The 17394-nt window shown below is 57.0% G+C and overlaps 2 protein-coding genes and 2 long non-coding RNA genes across 12 annotated transcripts in view; 2 read left to right on the top strand and 2 right to left on the bottom strand.

The window, feature by feature from the left end:
* Positions 1–382: 382 nt before the first annotated feature.
* On the bottom strand, positions 383–5194 carry GNAT1 (G protein subunit alpha transducin 1). Of its 3 annotated transcripts, none has more exons than XM_077992833.1 (9): positions 5089–5194; positions 3719–3761; positions 3488–3629; positions 3231–3388; positions 3020–3148; positions 2680–2809; positions 2249–2402; positions 1946–2137; positions 383–1620 (listed from the first exon to the last, which is right to left on the bottom strand). In XM_077992833.1, the coding sequence occupies exons 1-8, from the start codon at positions 5192–5194 to the stop codon at positions 1947–1949; spliced, it is 1053 nt and encodes a 350-aa protein (XP_077848959.1). In that variant the 3' UTR covers positions 383–1620; position 1946. The 3 variants fall into 3 exon arrangements, with proteins under 3 accessions (XP_077848959.1, XP_014986356.1, XP_077848960.1); XM_015130870.3 differs by having other exon boundaries at positions 383–496; XM_077992834.1 differs by lacking the exon at positions 5089–5194 and adding an exon at positions 3934–4105.
* On the top strand, positions 1112–16730 carry LOC114676350 (uncharacterized). The gene is made up of 6 exons (XR_013413966.1): positions 1112–1319; positions 12582–12967; positions 13268–14342; positions 14458–14941; positions 15065–15661; positions 16504–16730. It is a non-coding gene; the product is annotated as an uncharacterized LOC114676350 (long non-coding RNA).
* Positions 5981–9294, top strand: LOC114676351 (uncharacterized). 3 transcript variants are annotated; one of them, XR_013413968.1, is made up of 4 exons: positions 5981–6726; positions 6870–7029; positions 7551–7678; positions 7914–9294. It is a non-coding gene; the product is annotated as an uncharacterized LOC114676351 (long non-coding RNA). The 3 variants fall into 3 exon arrangements; XR_013413969.1 differs by having other exon boundaries at positions 6444–6738; XR_013413967.1 differs by lacking the exon at positions 5981–6726 and having other exon boundaries at positions 6734–7029.
* The window catches only part of SEMA3F (semaphorin 3F), a 34448-nt gene continuing 25502 nt past the window's right edge, over positions 8449–17394 (bottom strand). For all 5 annotated transcript variants that reach the window (XM_077992832.1, XM_001103281.5, XM_015130868.3 and 2 more), the window contains 12 exons: positions 15103–15222; positions 14726–14865; positions 14491–14605; positions 14254–14323; positions 13961–14105; positions 12732–12954; positions 12020–12108; positions 11844–11885; positions 11505–11662; positions 11223–11290; positions 10805–10938; positions 8449–9827 (listed from right to left, as the gene is read on the bottom strand). In XM_077992832.1, coding sequence (XP_077848958.1) covers positions 9417–9827; positions 10805–10938; positions 11223–11290; positions 11505–11662; positions 11844–11885; positions 12020–12108; positions 12732–12954; positions 13961–14105; positions 14254–14323; positions 14491–14605; positions 14726–14865; positions 15103–15222 — 1715 coding nt within the window. In that variant the 3' untranslated portion in view covers positions 8449–9416. The remainder of the gene's footprint in view (positions 9828–10804; positions 10939–11222; positions 11291–11504; positions 11663–11843; positions 11886–12019; positions 12109–12731; positions 12955–13960; positions 14106–14253; positions 14324–14490; positions 14606–14725; positions 14866–15102; positions 15223–17394) is intronic.

The raw sequence follows: 17394 nt of genomic DNA, 5'->3' as shown, positions 1-17394 counted from the left end.
AGCCCAGGCCCTCCAGCTGGCTTTGGGTACCTGTCCACGTCTCTCCTCCCCTGTTCTTGCTCCACTGAACTCCTGTGGCCATGAACCCATGTTTCTAGGGCTGGTACAACTACTGTCCCTGCCAGAATGAGCCTCCACCTCAAAACTCCCTCTTGATCCAAGACTGTCCCAGTGAACATTTTCCACAACTCCTCTCTGCTCAACCCCCATCAAAAGCCATGAGTTGGTTCCATACCCACAAGAGTGCCCCACCTTGTCAGGCCAGGTACTTCTTCCTGGGAGGGGCCATCTTCCCACTTCATGCCCAGCCCAGCACCGGGCACTTAATAAATGCCCATGACTTGTGATAATTAAGCCCTCCACCAAGAAAGGACAGCTGGGGCCTGATGCAAAGGTTTATTGCTGAGTTTGCACATCTAGCTGAGGGGAGTGCAAATTGTGCCCCAGCCTTGCCAGATGGAAGCTCCTTGTCCCCAACTGCAGCACAGGCCTTGGCCTGTGGACATAAGCAAAGATTTGGTGCTGGATGAGGAAGGAGGGAGCAGGGATGTGGGGACATGGGCCTTTGTCCCTGATAGTTCAGGCATGGCTCTCAGCTTCCCCTGCCAGGGAACCCTGAATGGAGGGGGCAAGAGAAGCTGCTGGTAGGGACAAGAGGGTCACCCAGGTTTGCTTGTAACCCCACCTGAGGTAGACCCCTTTGGGCACAGCCAGGGCCTTTGTCCTATCCTGAGTCCTCTGGACTAATCAAAGGGAGCTGGACTCTGTCCCCAGCCACCCCTCAGGACAGCCCGGCTATTGGCTACAGCTGGTGTCAACAGTACCCTCCCTTAACAGGCCATCCTGTTGTCCAGCTAGCCCGGGGTACTGTGTTTGGGTGAGGAAGTGGTGTGTGGATCTGGTGTCCAAGGACACAGGGAGCAGATCCTGATGGAGAAGGCTGGAGGTTGCTCTGAGCCTAGTATTTGGGGAAGAGTCCTGTTTTTTCTCACTCTGGCACCCAAGGGCCCCCAGGTCTGCCCCCTCCCCACTAATGTATTTATGTGGGGACCGCACAGGCCGGAGCTAACTTGGACTTTGGACCCTTTGGAGGCTGCTGGGAGGGACAGTCACTGTCTCTGGGTAGACTGGTGTCAAACTTGTCACATGGAGGTGGCAGGATGAGCAGCTGGCCTGTGTGTGGGAGGGGTATTCCCTGTCCTTGATGAAATGCTGGGAGGGAGAGCTGTTTGTTGAGCCCAGGCCCACCAGGTGAGTCGTGGGCCCCCAGGGGCAGGAGAGCTGTGGAAGATTGGTCAGCTGGGGACTGCTGAGTCACGGTGAGTTTCAGCTGCCCCAAGTCCTACCCGTTCCTAGCTGGGGCTGGCTGCTGTGAATATTAGAGGCCAGTGCAGCCAGGCGGTGAAGGGCAGGGCTGGGGTTGGGGGCATGAGGTGCTGAGATACTGTGGGAGGTATGGGGGAGGATTCGTGCCTCAAAGCTAGCAGGGCTCAGAGCTTTGGTGATGTGGCAGGCTGGAGCCTGGGAGTCCTGGGGGCTGATAGGGTCCTGGCGGTTGGGGCTGCAAGGCAGCTAGGGCTACCAGGTCTCAGGGTGACTGACACGCATGAATTCAGGCACCTGTGAAGAGAAAACGAAACCCAGTCAGCATCCCTGAGACCCAAAATAAATGGGTTTAGGCATTGTGTGTGTGGTGGGTTGGGGGGGCGGCCCTGGAAGCTGTGACACCTGAGGTCTTGGGGCGGGGCCAAAATAAATTCAATGGGCGGGACTTGTGGGTGGGGCGGGGCCTGTGGCGGTGAGGTGGAGCCTGAGGAGCTGGGGTGGGGCCTAGAGGCAGTGGGCTCCAGGATTTGGGGGTGAGACGCCAGGCCGCGGTGTGGGGTGGGGAGCTGGGGCGGGGCTGGAGTACTGAGGCAAGGGGCTGGAGAGGGCAGCGACCTACCTCAGAAGAGGCCACAGTCTTTGAGGTTCTCCTTGATGATGATGTCGGTGACAGCGTCGAAGACAAACTTGACGTTCTGCGTGTCGGTGGCGCACGTCATGTGGGAATAGATCTCCTTCACGTCGCGCCGCATGTTGAGCTCGAGGAACTGCACCTTGATGTAGTTGCCGGCGTCCTCGTAGGTGTTGGGTCCTGCGGGGGTGGGAGCCCTCACTCGGCCCAGCCCTTACTTCCCTTTGCCGGGGGCGCGCGCCGGGATCGTGGGGCGGGGGCGCAGCCTGGCGACAGTGCGGGACGTCTCACCATCGTAGTCCGGGAAACAGATGCTGAGGTGGGCCTTCTTGATCTTCTCAAAGAAAACGTCCTTCTTGTTGAGGAAGAGCACGATGGACGTCGTGGCGAAGTAGCGGTGGTTGCAGATACTGTTGAACAGGTGCAGGCTCTCGTGCATGCGGTTCTGAGGAGGGCAGCAGCTGTTGGGCACCGGGGGTCGCGTCCGACCCGCAGCCCCTGCTCTCTGGGCTCCCGGGCACGTGGGGCTTCCTGTTAAGCTGGCTCTCAGAGGGCGCCCCGCACTGCCCCAGATGGGCCTGCTGAACGCCTACCGGCCTCCTCAGGCTGCCCGGGACCAGCATCCCCTCCCGGGCCCTCCCCACGCCCAGCGAGCCGTCTCCGCCTCCAGGGGCCAGCAACTCCTCCTCGCCCCTGGAACACAGGCCCTGCCTGGCACCCACCACTTCGTCGTCCTCCACCAGCACCATGTCGTAGGCGCTCAGCGCCGCGATGAAGATGATGCAGGTCACGCCCTCGAAGCAGTGGATCCACTTCTTGCGCTCCGAGCGCTGCCCGCCCACATCGAACATCCTGCGGGGCCGCGGGGGCCTGAACCCGCGCCCTGGGCCTAACAGGGAGCATCCCCTCGCCCTGTGCTGGTCGGTGAGCTCTCTGCTGGGACTACTACCCTTTCTGCTGGCGGGATATCCAGGAAGGGGCAGGGTCTATCGCAGGGATGGGGTCCCCGGGGCAGGACGGGGCCTGGGGCAGTGACCTCCCGGGCTGGCATGTGGGTCGTACCGGAAGTTGAGGTCCTTGAAGGAGAACTGCGTCTCGATGATGCCAGTGGTCTTGACTCGCGAGCGCAGCACATCCTGCTCGGTGGGCACGTAGCCCGGGGTTACCAGGCGCTCCAGGTCGGAGAGGTAGCTGCGCGAGACCGGGCCGTGGGTGGGTGGGGAGGCGTGGAGGGCCCCCTGCGCCCCGCGCCCCGCGCTGCCCACGCGCTCACTAGCCCGCCGAGTCGTTGAGCTGGTACTCCGAGGCGCGCTCAAAACAGGCCTGGATACCGGAGTCCTTCCACAGCCGCTGGATGATGTCCGACATCTCCTTGGGCATCGTGCCCTCCTCTATGGTGTCTGCCATGTGCATCAGCTTCCGGGCGTCGTCCTGGGGGCAGGGTGAGAGTGGCTGGTGGCGGCCAGGGACTCGGGCCCAGCCACGAGCCTCGAGTCCCCAGAGGCCCGCTCAGCCCGCCTCCTGGCACACCTGGCGTGCAGAGTCTCCGTACTGGATGTTGAGTGTGGTCATGGCGCGCACGATGGCCAGGATGGACTGCAACGTGTTGCCGTAGATGATGGCGATGAACTCGAGGCACTCTTCCAGCGAATACCCGTCCTGGTGGATAATCCTGAGGCCGAGGCGAGCAGGGTCAGAGCCTCGTGGGGAAGTGGGGAAGGACCCAGCCCCAGGGACCTCGGGACAGGCAGGGGCACTCACTTCATCTGCTTGACGATGGTGCTCTTCCCGGACTCACCCGCACCTGAAAGGGAAGCGGCGCCTCAGAGCTGCGCTGACCGCCTGCCCCCTCCCCCAAGGAGGCCGGGAGGACCGGGCCCTCCCGAGTTGTCAGGGTGGACCGGCAGCGAAGAGGCCTGAGCGTCAGCCCCCACCCCGTAGCCACACCTACCCACCCCGTAGCCACACCTACCCACCCCGTCCAAAGTAAGTCCTGACACCCTGAAGGCACAAGGTTTGCAAATGTCAGGAAAGTGAAGAAAGGAAGCCAACGAGGGGAATCAACGACCTCAACTGTTCTGGGACTGGGAGGCCCCAAGACACCGACACAGGCAGCCTTTATTATGCTGTGAGACTGCAATGAAGAAATCCCGAAGCGCCATCGCCACCTCGTGGGAGCCTCTGGCACCGCATGCACTGGGTTATTTGAGGCGGGTAAATCCCTTGCTTTTCACCTGAAGGGATGCGGGTGTCTCCAAGAGGCTCAGAGGGAATTAGCGCCTTTGGGTAGCAGGGAGGGCAGAGTTGACATCCTTTCTGAGCTTGCCCCTGCGAGGGCGTTGGGCACAGTTAATGAGATTTCCGGCTTAGCCTCTCTGCCTTGGGGGAAAGTGGGACTGGCTTGGTCCCTCACCCACCTCCAGCTGGTTGACCAGACTCTGGGGAGCTTGGGTGGAGCCTGCCCGGCCCTCTTGAAGCTGCTCTTTCCCCTTGAGAGGTCAGACAGTGACCTTGAGGCAGGCCTGGATCAGCCCCGTCTCTTCTCACTGCCCACGGTCTGGTGGACACGGCTTTATCTACTCCCACTGGGCCTCAGCACCTGCCAGACCCGTTGGCTGCTTTGTAGGTCTACCAGCCACAGCCCTCTGGCACCTGAGGGCCATTCTTTGTGGATCTGGGTGGTTCTAGAGACTCCCCACCCCCAGGAGGACTATGACCATCCCCTTCCCAAAGTAGCAGCCCAATAACGGGCTCCCAGTGAGGCCCCTGGCTTCTGAGCACTGCCCAGCAGGCCTACCAAACCAAAGGCTGCATGACGCTTGTGGGAGCCCAGCCACAGAAAAGTCAGCCTCACACACTCGTGCAAGAGTGTGGTTGGCACGCACTTCTGGAGGGTGGGTCACCTGAGGCAGAGCCGTCTGGAGAGGGGCTTCATGGGATGTCCAGCCTTGGGGGAATAGGACACCACCTGTCAGGCCTGGCCTTGCATGGCCAGGGCTCCCACCCTGTGCCCTACTCTGTTGCAGGCTCATATTGCTTCCCAGGGAACCCTTGCTTCACAGAAGGGCTGCCTGCCTGCCTCCAGACCAATGATCTGGTGGCAGTGGCCCCACCAGGGCCCACACCCCTACCCAGAAGCAGCAACTTCACGGTTCGAGCATCCTTCTCAGCATCCTCTTTCAGCTTCTTTTCCAGCTCCCTGGAGTGCTTCTCCTCAGCACTGGCCCCAGCCCCCATGGTCCCAGCAGCAGGTGAAGGGACAGAGTGAGCAGGTGGTTCTTCTGGATGGAGGGGATCCTCAGAACCTGGCCTCCCAGGCACCCTTCTGGCCCCAGGAGGACCTGCAATCAACTGGCTCTCTACGGACCTGTGCAGTCCCTAGTGGGGCTACTTAGTGGGATTTGGGGGCTAGGGGTGTCCAAGAGCCAATCAGAGACAAGGACAGGTGAATCCAGCTCAGCCCCCCCAACCCTTCTAATCAGGCTGGCATAGCCCCAATCCCTCAACCGCTGACTCTGCACTCCTGCTGTCCTTCTGCCCCCCTCCACCCTTCAGGAGAGGCCCTGGTGCTGCCTGGGAGTGGGTAGGATCAGGGCTGAGAAAGGGGAAGGCAGAACCTTGAGCCCTGGGGGTGAGGACGATGGAGGTGGAGCTGGCAGTGAGAGGGCATAATTGGGAGAAACATGCCTGCTGCCTGCCCAGCACCGGGCTCAGCACCACTCCTTATCTTGTTGTAAGCTCACACTGGCCCTGGAGGATAGATGCCCATGTCATCAGCCTCATTTTACTGATGAGGAAGTAGAGGCTCAAAGCGTCACACAGGAGGAAGTGGTTAAGAAGGGCTGGGTGACACTGGACTGGGATTTTATGACCTGCAGGGAATCCAGAGAGAGGGAAACAGTGGGCATTGCATTCATCCCATAATCCCATATCACAGGCTGGAGCTACCCCAAAGAGGTCCTCGGCTTCCAGCGGACTCTGGTGGGCATGCATATCTTCTCTGTGTGCCTTGGTGTATGTGTCTTTTTTTTTTTTTTGGACGGAGTCTAGCTCTGTTGCTCAGGCTGGAGTGCAGTGGCACGATATTGGCTCACGGCAAGCTCTGCCTCCCGGGTTCACGCCATTCTCCTGGCTCAGCCTCCCAAGTAGCTGGGACAACAGGCGCCCACCACCACATCGGGCTAATTTTTTGTATTTTTAGTAAAGACAGGGTTTCACCGTGTTAGCCAGGATGGTCTCGATCTCCTGACTTCATGATCCACCCGCCGTGGCCTCCCAAAGTGCTGGGATTACAGGCGTGAGCCATCGTGCCCAGCATTTTTTTTTTTTTTTTTTTTAAGACGGAGTCTCGCTCTGTCACCCAGGCTGGAGTGCAGCGGCCGGATCTCAGCTCACTGCAAGCTCCGCCTCCCGGGTTTACGCCATTCTCCTGCCTCAGCCTCCCAAGTAGCTGGGACTGCAGGCGCCCGCCACCTTGCCCGGCTAGTTTTTTTTTTTTTTTTTTTTTTTTGAGACGGAGTCTCGCTGTGTCTCCCAGGCTGGAGTGCACTGGTGTGATCTCGGCTCACTACAAGCTCCGCCTCCCGGGTTCACGCCATTCTCCCGCCTCAGCCTCCCAAGTAGCTGAGACTACAGGCGCCCGCCACCACGCCCAGCTAGTTTTTTGTATTTTTAGTAGAGACGGGGTTTCACCATGTTAGCCAGGATAGTCTCGATCTCCTGACCTCGTGATCCACCCGCCTCGGCCTCCCAAAGTGCTGGGATTACAGGCTTGAGCCACCGTGACCGGCCACCCGGCTAGTTTTTTGTATTTTTTAGTAGAGACGGGGTTTCACGGGGTTAGCCAGGATGGTCTCGATCTCCTGACCTCGTGATCCGCCCGTCTCGGCCTCCCAAAGTGCTGGGATTACAGGCTTGAGCCACCGCGCCCGGCCTAGCATTTTTTTTTTTTTGAGACAGAGTTTCACTGTCACCAGGCTTGAGTGCTGTGGCGCGATCTTGGCTCACTGCAATCTTCAACTCCCTGGTTCAAGCTTCTCCTGCCGCAACCTCCCAAGCAGCTGGGATTACAGGCACGTGCCACCATATCCAGCTAATTTTTAAAATACTTTTAGTAAAGACGGGGTTTCACCATATTGGCTAGGAAGGTCTCGATCTCCTGACCTTGTGATCTGCCCACCTCGGCCTCCCAAAGTGCTGGGATTCAGGCGTGAGCCACCTTGCCCGGCCATGGGTGTGTCTTTTACTGGCACCAAGTGAGCAATAACTTGACATGTTTGTGCATGAATACCTGTGTGTACATGTGTGCCTATGTGTTTATGCCTTTGTGAGTGCGTGTGCTTATAGGAATCCCGTGCCTGTGTGCATGCTTATGTGTGCACGTGTATATACACGTGTATGCATGTGTGAATGTTTTGTGTACTTCTCTTCATGCACACATAAGCTTGTGTGTTTTGCAGTTTGTGTAGGTTTGCACGTGTGCACTTGCTTATATGCAGGGGTGTGAACATGCCTGTGTGTCCCTGAGCATGTGTGTGCCTTGCGTGTCCATCTCTGCCTGTGTATGACTGTGTGTGTGCATGCATGCTTGCAGGTGCCTGTGCCTATATGTACACTTGAATTTGGGTGCAACAAAGTCTCTGATCTGCAGAGGTGGCCAGGCTCTTCCAGACAATGTTTTGCAGGCCTGTTGTCAGGTGGAGAAATTGCATCCCAGAGCAGGTATGGTGTTCCCTGGGGTATGGAGGAATGGGGCTCACCTATCCTGCTCCTGCTCTCTCTGATGTGGGTGTGCCGAGGCCTGCCTAAGTTTATCTCCAGGGCCTGCCTGCCTCAGCTTAGGGGGTCTGGTGCTCTGTTCAGGTGCAGGGCTCACTGCTGGGCAGAAATTGTTTAGGTTGAGCCCAAAGTGTTGAGCTCCCAGGTTCTAGAGATTTCCCACCCTCAACCTCCATAGGAAAACCCAAATCTTGGGCTCTCAAAGGCTCCTTCAGGCACCCTGAGCTTCCTGGCTGGACTGCTTCCCTGGAACCTGGCTGCCTTTCAGCACTCAACTCTGCCACAGACTCAAGAGACCACAAGGGGGTGCTGGGGCCCCAGACACCGAGCACTAACGGCTATCTCTAAATAGTGTGCGTGGGAAGTGAATGCTGGCTCCTACCACAGGCTGGCAGCTTCTACACCCACCCTGTTGGATGATGGGGATCTGTCCAGGAGTGAGGCCGTTTCATTTGTGCCACTTTCAGCCTTCAGGCTCCACCCACCCTCCCTGACCCTGAGGAGTGAGTGGGCCCTGGGAGGGCTCTGCAGCCCTTCGCACTGCCCAAGTGTTTGGGGTGGTGCAGCAGCCCAGGTTTGTCAAACTAAATGTGGTTTCTACATGTTGGGTTTCTTTAAATGGAGCCAATCTACTCCCTTCCCAGTCCCCCACCTGGCTCCCCAGGCCCACCACATGTGGCTGTGAATCCCCCGACGAAGGAGAGAAGCCAAAGTCTAGTCCCAGAGCCAGTGTTTATTAGCAAGATGGAACCCAAAGGCGGCTGTGGCCTGGGCAGCAGAAGGCCGCCAGGAGCCCCCACCCATCTACCCAACTGCTCCCAGAGCTAATTACATCCACACCCATTGCTTGACGTGGTGGACATAAGCCCTGGGGAGCCTCTACTGGCCCCAGGCCTCTACCACGGACCCCCTCCCCTCAGAGCTGGGGCCTCCCGTCAGCCCTGCCTGGGCCTGGCCCCTCTGCTATGCTCCCAGCCTCCGAGTCAAACTGGCACAGGGAAAGCTAAGGAGGTAGAGTGGGGTGGCCCTGCCCTGGCCAGGCGGGGAGGGGAGAAGGGGCTGAAGGGGCTGTCCCACCCAGGCAGGATGCCTCTTCTCCTATCCCCAATAAATAGAGAATAAATACCCAGGAAGGGGCTGGCCGTGGCTGAGTGCCCCCAACCCAGGCAGGGGCTGGCATCCTGTGATGGCCCCTTCTTCCCTTCTCTGAGTGCACTTAAGGCCACCCCAGTCTCCAAAGTGGTCCTCGCATCCATGTCTATGCCACAGCACAGGTTGACAGTGACAGCACACATCAGAAAAGGTGGACAGTCCGTGCCCCATTCGAGCAGGGCTTGTTCCCTCCCTTTGTCCTGTAGATCTTGGTGGAGGCTGTCAAGCAGGTAGACTTCCAGCTGAGTCTGGGGACTGTGTGGTCCTGGCCTGGCCCCACCAACTGGCTGGGCCTGTTTAGGCTGGCTCTGTTTTCTGCCGTCTCTGACCAACATGGGTCTAAGTTTTGGAGGATGCTGCCACTAAGGCAGGCTATATTCAACCCACCAATAAATACTGTCTTTGCAGGGGCAGGGTGTGTATAGAATATAGATATTTTATATATATATATTTATATATATATATATATCTTTTATATTAAAAGGGACAAGGGCTAGGCTGGCCCATGGCAGGGCTCAGGCAGCTGGCCTCATGTGTCCGGAGGGTGGTGCCGACGGTTCCGGGGCTTTTTCTGGTCCCGGGGCTCAGGAGACCGAGGTGCTCCTGGAGCCTCCCTGGGGCTGGGGGGCACATGGCGCCAGTAACCCTGGCAGTACTGGTGGATGAGGCCCACTTCTGGCTGGGCCAGCAGCTGGGCCAGCTCCTGATAAGGAGGCGTTGGGGGACCTGCGCCTGGGGGTGGCGGGGCGCTCACGGCCAGTGGTGGGAAGAGGGCAGCATGGACGGCTTCCCGGCCCAGTACATGCAGCTGCACTCGTGTGACGACGTGCTTAAAGTTGTTCTCAGTGGCTGTGCAGGAGTAGAGGCCACGATCGCTGAGCTGCAGGGCACGGAGCAACAAGCCCTGCTCTGTGCGCAGGAAGCGGTCCTCTGCACGAATCTGCAGGGGCAAGGAGAGGGGGTTCAGAGGCTCTGTGACCACCCTAAGGCCCTAACCAGTGACCAGATCAGACCACCTTTGTGGTCATTCTGTGTAGAGGCACCCATGTGGGATTTCCATATGCCACAAAAACCACATGAAGTTTCCACATAATGAGAGATATTTGAATAAGGCATCTGTACAGATTTCCATTTCAGGAGGGATGACCATAAGGAGGTATGGTCTGTACATTCTGTACAATGAGGAAAATTTGAAGCGCACACAGAATTTCCCTTTTTTTTTTTTTTTTTTTTGAGACAGGGTCTGGCTCTGATGCCCAGGCTAGAGTACAGTTGAATGATCTCAGTTTACTGCAACCTCTGCCTCCCAGGCTCAAGCCATCCTCCCACCTTAGCCTCCCAAGTAGCTGGGACCATATGCATGACTACGTCCAGCTAATTGTATTTTTGGTAGAGAGAGGGTTTCACCATGTTGCCCAGGCTGGTCTCGAACCCCTGACCTCAAGCAATCTGCCTGCCTTGGCTTCCCAAAGTGTTGGGGTTACAGGCGTGAGCCACCACACACCCAGCCAGAATTTCCATTTAATGAGAATATGCAACTGGGATAACCACATAGAACTTCCATGTAAACAGGGACACCTGTAGGGCATAGGGCATTTCCATAAAATGAGGGTCCCACAGAATTTCCACATACTGGAGCTCACTCATATGATGTTTTTGTAGAAGATACACCCCCAATGTGGTATGCATATGGAATTTTCATGTGAAGAGGCATACCTAGAAACACTTCCCATAGAATGCGGCCAGTCCCATGGAGTTTCCACATAACTGTTTTCACTCAAAGGATCTGCATGTAGCGAAGGGAACTTGGAAGGGGTTTCACAGCATGAGAGTTGCTCCAGATCACTCCTCTACTACATTTCACCACTGCACAAGGATTCTCACATCCACAGTGCAGCACTGGGCGCAGGCACTCACCTCTCGGCGCCGGTCACCAGGATCTCGCTGGAACAGCCACTTAACAGTGGCTTGGGGCGAGCGGGGCTGGCACTCCAGGAAGGCTGCACTGCCGGCCACGCCATACTGCACAGACTCCACGGCATTCTTGTTGGCTGTAGAGTGAGAGAGGGGTTGAGCAAAAGCAGCATCACCTCCGAGCAGCCTGTTGGCTGCTTCGGGGCAGGCACCAAGGGGAACCCACTCACTAATGTAGAGCTCTGTGTTGATGGGGCTCCATTCCTTGAGGGGGCAACTAGGGACATCCCATCTCCATTAGCCCCCACCCCCCATTAGCCATCAGGGCATCCTTACAGTGGGGGCCCTGTGAGCAGCTTCGTGGGCTGCATGGCGCTCTGCAGTGTGAGCAGCACCCCACGATGAGGCCCAGTATACTCACCATTGGAGTTGAACCCACGGCACTGCCTGATGGGGTTTCCATGCCGGACGTCCTGCCGGCGGCTCCGCCTGAATGGGGATAGCCCCTGAAGGAGTACTCCCAGGAAGCTTGCCCCCCCAGGTCCCTGTATCCCTGATGACTCCAGGGCAGGGCCCTTTTTCCCTGGGGAAGTGATGTCTTACCCATAAGACTCCCCGAGGGTAATATCACATGCACCCTCAATCCCCTAGGATAGGGCCCTGGGTCTGGTTGCTAAAATCCCAGGTGTCTAGGGATCCACACCTCTTGGAGGATGCTGTATAGCGGGAGCAGGCCTGGCCATCCCAGGCGCAGTAAGGGTCCCGGGCAAGGCAGCAGTCAGCACAGGCAGCCCCATACGCCTGGCAGCGGTGCAGGCTCAGGTGCGTGACACCCACGGCTGATGCCACGTAGAGTTGTTGCTAGGGCAAAGGGTAGGGCCTTGTCAGTTCCTGTCGCACAGCCAGCCTCACCAATAGCCACCTAGGCCGGGCTCCTCTTCCCTGTTCCATGTCTCAATTTACCCATTCCTGTGCCAAGGGCATGACCCTGAGGGGATGCAGGCCCTGTCCCCATCCCTGGCCCACCTGGCCAAAGACTTACCCGCTTAGAAGAGATGGTCATGGTCTTGACAGGTGCTGGATCCTAGAAAAAGATAAAGATCAGCTTGGGACCCCAGGGACCCCCTCCCTGCCCTGACCTAGAGGTCTTGGGTCAGAGGCTGGGACTCGGGGGAGGGTCAAGGTGAAGAGGTCAGGACTGGGTGGTGTCACACCCACCTTGAAGACCTCCACCTCCTCTAGCATGAGCTCTTCCATCTCCTGGTCATCCTTGGGCAGCACAATGACCTTCTGCACTGTCCCGCGGTCTGGAACGGGCCGGGCAGGGCCTCAGTGGGGCTGGGGATGCTGGGGAAGGGGTACCAGCCTCAGCCCCTTCCCCCACCAGGGCCCAAACCCCCCTAGGGCATTGGAGCTGGAGCTCTGTGCCAAGGTGGAAGAGTTTCCCCAGGTCAAAGGGACTGGCCCAGGACATAGGGGGTCATGGCCAGGGTCTGCCCCCACCAATCCAGACACTGATTTTGGGCCCTACTGAGAACAGGACACTGGGACATGCATTCTCCTGTGTTTGGGCTGCTGGAACTGTAGGGGGTGCACTGTGTCATGTGTGTGCACACATGAGCATGTGTATGGCCTGTGTATCCTGGAGGTGTCTAACATCTGTCTCCACCCCTTTCCTGCCATACATAGGTCTCCAGATGCCTAGTGTCCCTGTTCTCCTGGGCCCCTGTGGATGGAAATGGGAATGGGGTTTTCTCACCCCTAGCCTCTGTTATCCCAGCAATAGGGAGAAGGCACCAAAGGATGAAGATGAAGAGGTGACTCTGATGAGCTTGCAGCAAGCCCTAGCAGGGCAAGCCCCAGCCCCAAGGATCTGCACCCCGCACCCGGTGGGCCCAGCGTGGGAGAGGCCGGGAGCAGCAGTGGGTACCTGTGCCCAGGAAAAGCACCTCATAGCGCCCGTCGGCTGCATCCACCTGGTCCACAGCAACAGTGGTGAGGCGGTAGGGAGCACCTGTGCGGACCACCAGGGGCCGCCGCTGCAGAGGGTACACGGCCTGGTACATGAGCGGGTGGCTGCGCATGAAGTTGATCACCTCATCAGGATAGTCCTTGGTGGACTTCATAGATGGTGTGAAGGTTCCACCAGGGCACTGTGGACAGGTGGTAAGTGTCAGTCCCAGGCTGCCTGGGCAGTGCAGGCTGGAGCCATTAGCTTCAGAAGAGGCCGCTGCACTGTCCCCACCACCTCAACCTGCTCCTCTCCCCAAAGCCCCTCTCCAGGTTTCTGCCCTGCACCTGACCTCTACAGGTCCTGCTCCGGCCAAAGTCTCACGTGGTCAAATGCCACAGCCACCTCCCTGGCCTCATGTGCCATGACCTCGTGGCAGCATTTGGCCAAGCAGACCACTCCCTTCCACGTCCCCTCCCCACCCTGTCATCTCCTTTCTCTCTGGCTGTTCCTAGGGTCTCACTCGTCTCCCTCCTGCACAGCTGGACTACAGGCCCTGACGTCCTTGTCACACACCAGGCTCACTCTCCTCCTTCCTGAAGCTGTCACCTGAGCCTGGGCTCAGCCTGCCCCCACCATGGTCAGCTTACATCTGGCCCATCCTTCTGACTCCAGGTTACCTCTGGAAGGAAGCCTCCCCTGTCCCCCGCTGAGACCAGCTTCCCCAGCCCAGTCCTGACCACATGGAGTCAGAGTGCATTGATCAGATCCGCTGCTCTCCTGTTTAGACTCCTGCATCAGCCCAGTGTCACATCAAGATAAAGTGACACACCTCTGTGACCTCTGAGACCCTGCCTGAGGCCTAGCCCTGCCCCTCCCCAGTTCTTTGCCTCCTGTTCCTCAGCTGAGCCAACCTCCAGCCTGCCTCCAGTATCCGCCGGGAAGACGCTTCCCTCCAACCTTTGGCTCCCAGACAGTTCCACAGAGGACCCTCTGAGGAGCACCCAGCACACCATCTTTGTCCCAGAATCCTGGCTGAGCACCTCCACAGCCTGAACTGTGTGTGAAGGCCTGTCTGTGTGCACTGCAGCTCACTGCCTCTGCTGGCTGGGAGGGCCATGATGGTGGGGTCCATGTTGCAGAGGGCCTGACCCAGAGGCCTCTTAGAAGAAGACGAAGGGGAGAGGCAAGATGAGTGGGGTTCTTACCGTGCCCGGCCGTGGGTAGGGCATCTTCCCTGAGAAGGGCATCCACTGGTAGTTGGGCCCCTCTTTGTGGGCAAAGGGCCCGTTGAAGACCATGCGAATATCAGCCATGGAGTAGACACACACAGCAGAGCCTCGGAACACGGAGCTGTGGGCACAGGAGGCGCTCTGAGCGGGACGAGTCCCTCCCCAAATGCCCCCTCCCCACGGCTCACCACCGTGCCAGGGTCCTACACGAGTTATAATCCCCCAACGGGGCCACTTCCTGTCACTGCTGGCCCCGAACCCAGCCTCACCCAGAGGAGGTAAAGACAGCGTAAATGACAGGGTTCCTCACGTCCTGGGTCTGCTGGACAAACACGTCCTCTGGGAACAGAGGGAGAAGGTATTGGAGGGTGCCTTGGGTGGGAGCCCCTGGGCCTCACCCACTCCTGCACAGGGGAGGGGGCCCACCAAAGGCACCCTGACCACCCATCCAGCCTCTATCCCTCTTGCTGTAGCCAGAGCACCCTGCCTGCCTGCTGGGCACTCACGGAGCTCATCAAAGTGAGTCTCAATGCCATCCTCGCCCGGGACGGAGCAGACGAGCCGCGCCTTCAGGAATGTGCTCCACTTGTTGACCAGGCAACAGTGACCACCGTCATCATTCTGAGGGGTGGGGCAAGAGGCCAGGTCAGATCAGCTCTTGACCCCACACCCTGGCTGAAGCAGGGCTGATGAAGGCAGAATTGGTGGAGGAGGCAGCCTGGTGGCTCTGCCAATGCATACCAGGCAAATGCGCCCAATGCGGGCATACACAGCGGGGCTCTGTGGTGCCTCTGCCGACCGCTCACGGAAGAAGAAGTAGAGCTTATCATCATTGCGCTCCGCACTGTCAGGAATGAGCTCAGCATGGATGAACGATGGGTCTGCAGATAGCAGGGGTCAGCTAGGTGAGCCCCTACTCTGATGATGCCCCTGATGTTCTCCAACATCCCCAGCCAGGTACAAGAACACCCCCAACTCCTCTCCAGATAAGAAACTACCCCTGCCCCAGGTAGTCATAGGCTAAATATGTCCCTAATTCCCCGACATGTGCTTCTTTGCAACCTCCTTGCCGCATCCCAGACACATGGCCATGGAAGGGCTCCTGGAGCTGCGCTTACCGTTCAGCCACCGGGAGTTGTACTGATCCGTGCGCATGGCCGTCTGCTTTCCAAGTGTGCGGAAGATGGCTGCGTCAGTGCCCATAAAATCGATGTACACACCAGCATAGAGCTCCTCATCTGTGGGTGGGCCAGTGGGTCAGTCAGAGGGCTGCTGTTTGCTAGGGCCAGGGCACAGCTCAGATGACTTCCAGGGCAGGGCCTTATCTCCCTGCTCAGGCTCCCTGGGGCATGATCTTATCTCCATGGAGTGCTGGTCAGTGTTTCACCACTGGCTCTGGGGGGGTTGGGATTAGTAACAGTCAGCTCTGATTAGTAGCAATAGCCCATTTCTGTGGTGTGAATACTCCTGCCATGACTAATTTCAAGCTACCAACCTGAGGTCACTGAAAGCAAAATCAGGAAGAGCTGTCAACACCACTGTACAGTATTTCTACCCCACAGACACAACAAATGTAAATCACCTCAAGAGCATAGCTAATACGCCGGGTGCAGTGGCTCATGCCTATAATCCCAGCACTTTGGAAGGCCCAGGTGGGTGGATCATTTGACGTCAGGAGTTGGAGACCAGCCTGGCCAAGATGCTGAAACCCTACCTCTACTAAAACACAAAAAATAGCGGGGCGTGGTGGCGGGGGCCTGTAATCCCAGCTACTCGGGAGGCTGAGGCAGGAGAATTGCTTGAACCAGGGAGGCGGAGGTTGCAGTGAGCCGAGATCATGCCACTGCACTCCAGCCTGGGCAACATAGCAAGACTCCATCTTAAAAAAAAAAAAAAAAAAAAAAAAGAGGCTGCTCATGGTGGCTTATGCCTGTAATTCCAGCACTTTGGGAGGCTAAGGCAGATGGATCATGAAGTCAAAGAGATCAAGACCATCCTGGCCAATGTGGTGAAACCCCGTTTCTACTAAAAATATTAAAAAATTAGCTGAGTGTGATGGTGCACGCATGTAGTCCCAGCTACTCGGGAGGCTGAGGCAGGAGGATCGCTTAAACCCGGGAGGCGGAAGTTGCAGTGAGCCAAGATCACACCATGGCACTCCTCAGTTTACTGGGCTTTGTGCGCTGCAAATACTGCTTTTTTTATAGAAGGAAGGTTTGTGGCAACCCTGTGTCAAGCAAGTCTGTTAGCACCATTTTTTCAACAGGATATGCTTACTTTGTGTCTCTGTGTCACATTTTGGTAATTCTTCTTCTTCTTTTTTTTTTTCTGAGACGGAGTCTCTGTCACCCAGGCTAGGGTGCAGTGGCACCATCTTGGCTTACTACAACCTCCTCCTCCCAGGCTCAAGCAATTCTCTTGCCTCAGCCTCCCAAGTAGCTGGGACTACAGGTGCCCACCACTACATCTGGCTAATTTTTGTATTTTTAGTAGAGACGGGATTTCGCCATGTTGGCCAGGCTGGTCTCAAACTCCTGACCTCAGGTGATCCACCCGCCATGGCCTCCCAAAGTGCTGGGATTACAGACATGAGCCACCATGCCTGGCCTACATTTTGGTAATTCTTGCAATATTTCAAACTATCTGTTATGGTGATCTGTGATCAGTGATCTTTGATGTTACTATTGCAATTATTTTGGGGCACTGTGAACCTCACCCACATAAAATAGTGAACTTAATCGATAAATGTTGTGTGTGTTCTGACTGCTCCACTTACTGGCCATTCCCCCATCTCCCTCTTCTTGGGCCTCTCTATTCTCTGGGACACAGCAATATTAAAATTAGATCAATTAATAATCCCACAATGGCCTCTAAGTGTTCAAGGGAAAGGAAGAGTCATACATCTCTCACTTTAAGTCAAAAGCTAGAAATGAGCCAAGCGCGGTGGCTCACGCCTGTAATCCTAGCACTTTGGGAGGCTGAGGCAGGTGGATCACTTGAGGTCAGGAGACCAGCCTGGCCAACATGGCAAAACCCGTCTCTACTAAAAATATAAAAATTAGCAGGGGTGGTAGTGGGCGCCTATAATCCCAGCTACTTGGGAGGCTGCGGCAGGAAAATCACTTGAACCGGGGGGCGGGGAGTGGGGGGGGTGGCGGTTGCAGTGAGCTGAGATCATGCCACTTCACTTCACTCCAGCCTGGGGGACAGAGTGTTAACTCTGTTAAAAAAAAAAAAAAAAAAAAAAAAAAAAAGGCTAGAAATGATTAAGCTTAGTGTGGAAAGCATGTTGAAAGCTGAGACAGGTCCAAAACTAGGCTGCCAGCACCAAACAGTTAGCCAATTTGTGAATGCAAAGGAAAAGTTCTTGAAGGAAATTAGAAGGGTTATTCCAGTAAACACACAAATGA

Source organism: Macaca mulatta, chromosome 2 (genome assembly GCF_049350105.2).
Source record: "Macaca mulatta isolate MMU2019108-1 chromosome 2, T2T-MMU8v2.0, whole genome shotgun sequence".
Classification (NCBI taxonomy): Eukaryota; Metazoa; Chordata; class Mammalia; order Primates; family Cercopithecidae; genus Macaca; species Macaca mulatta.
The sequence above is the reverse complement of the archived record's forward strand: the minus strand, read 5'-3'. Positions and strand labels throughout refer to the sequence as shown.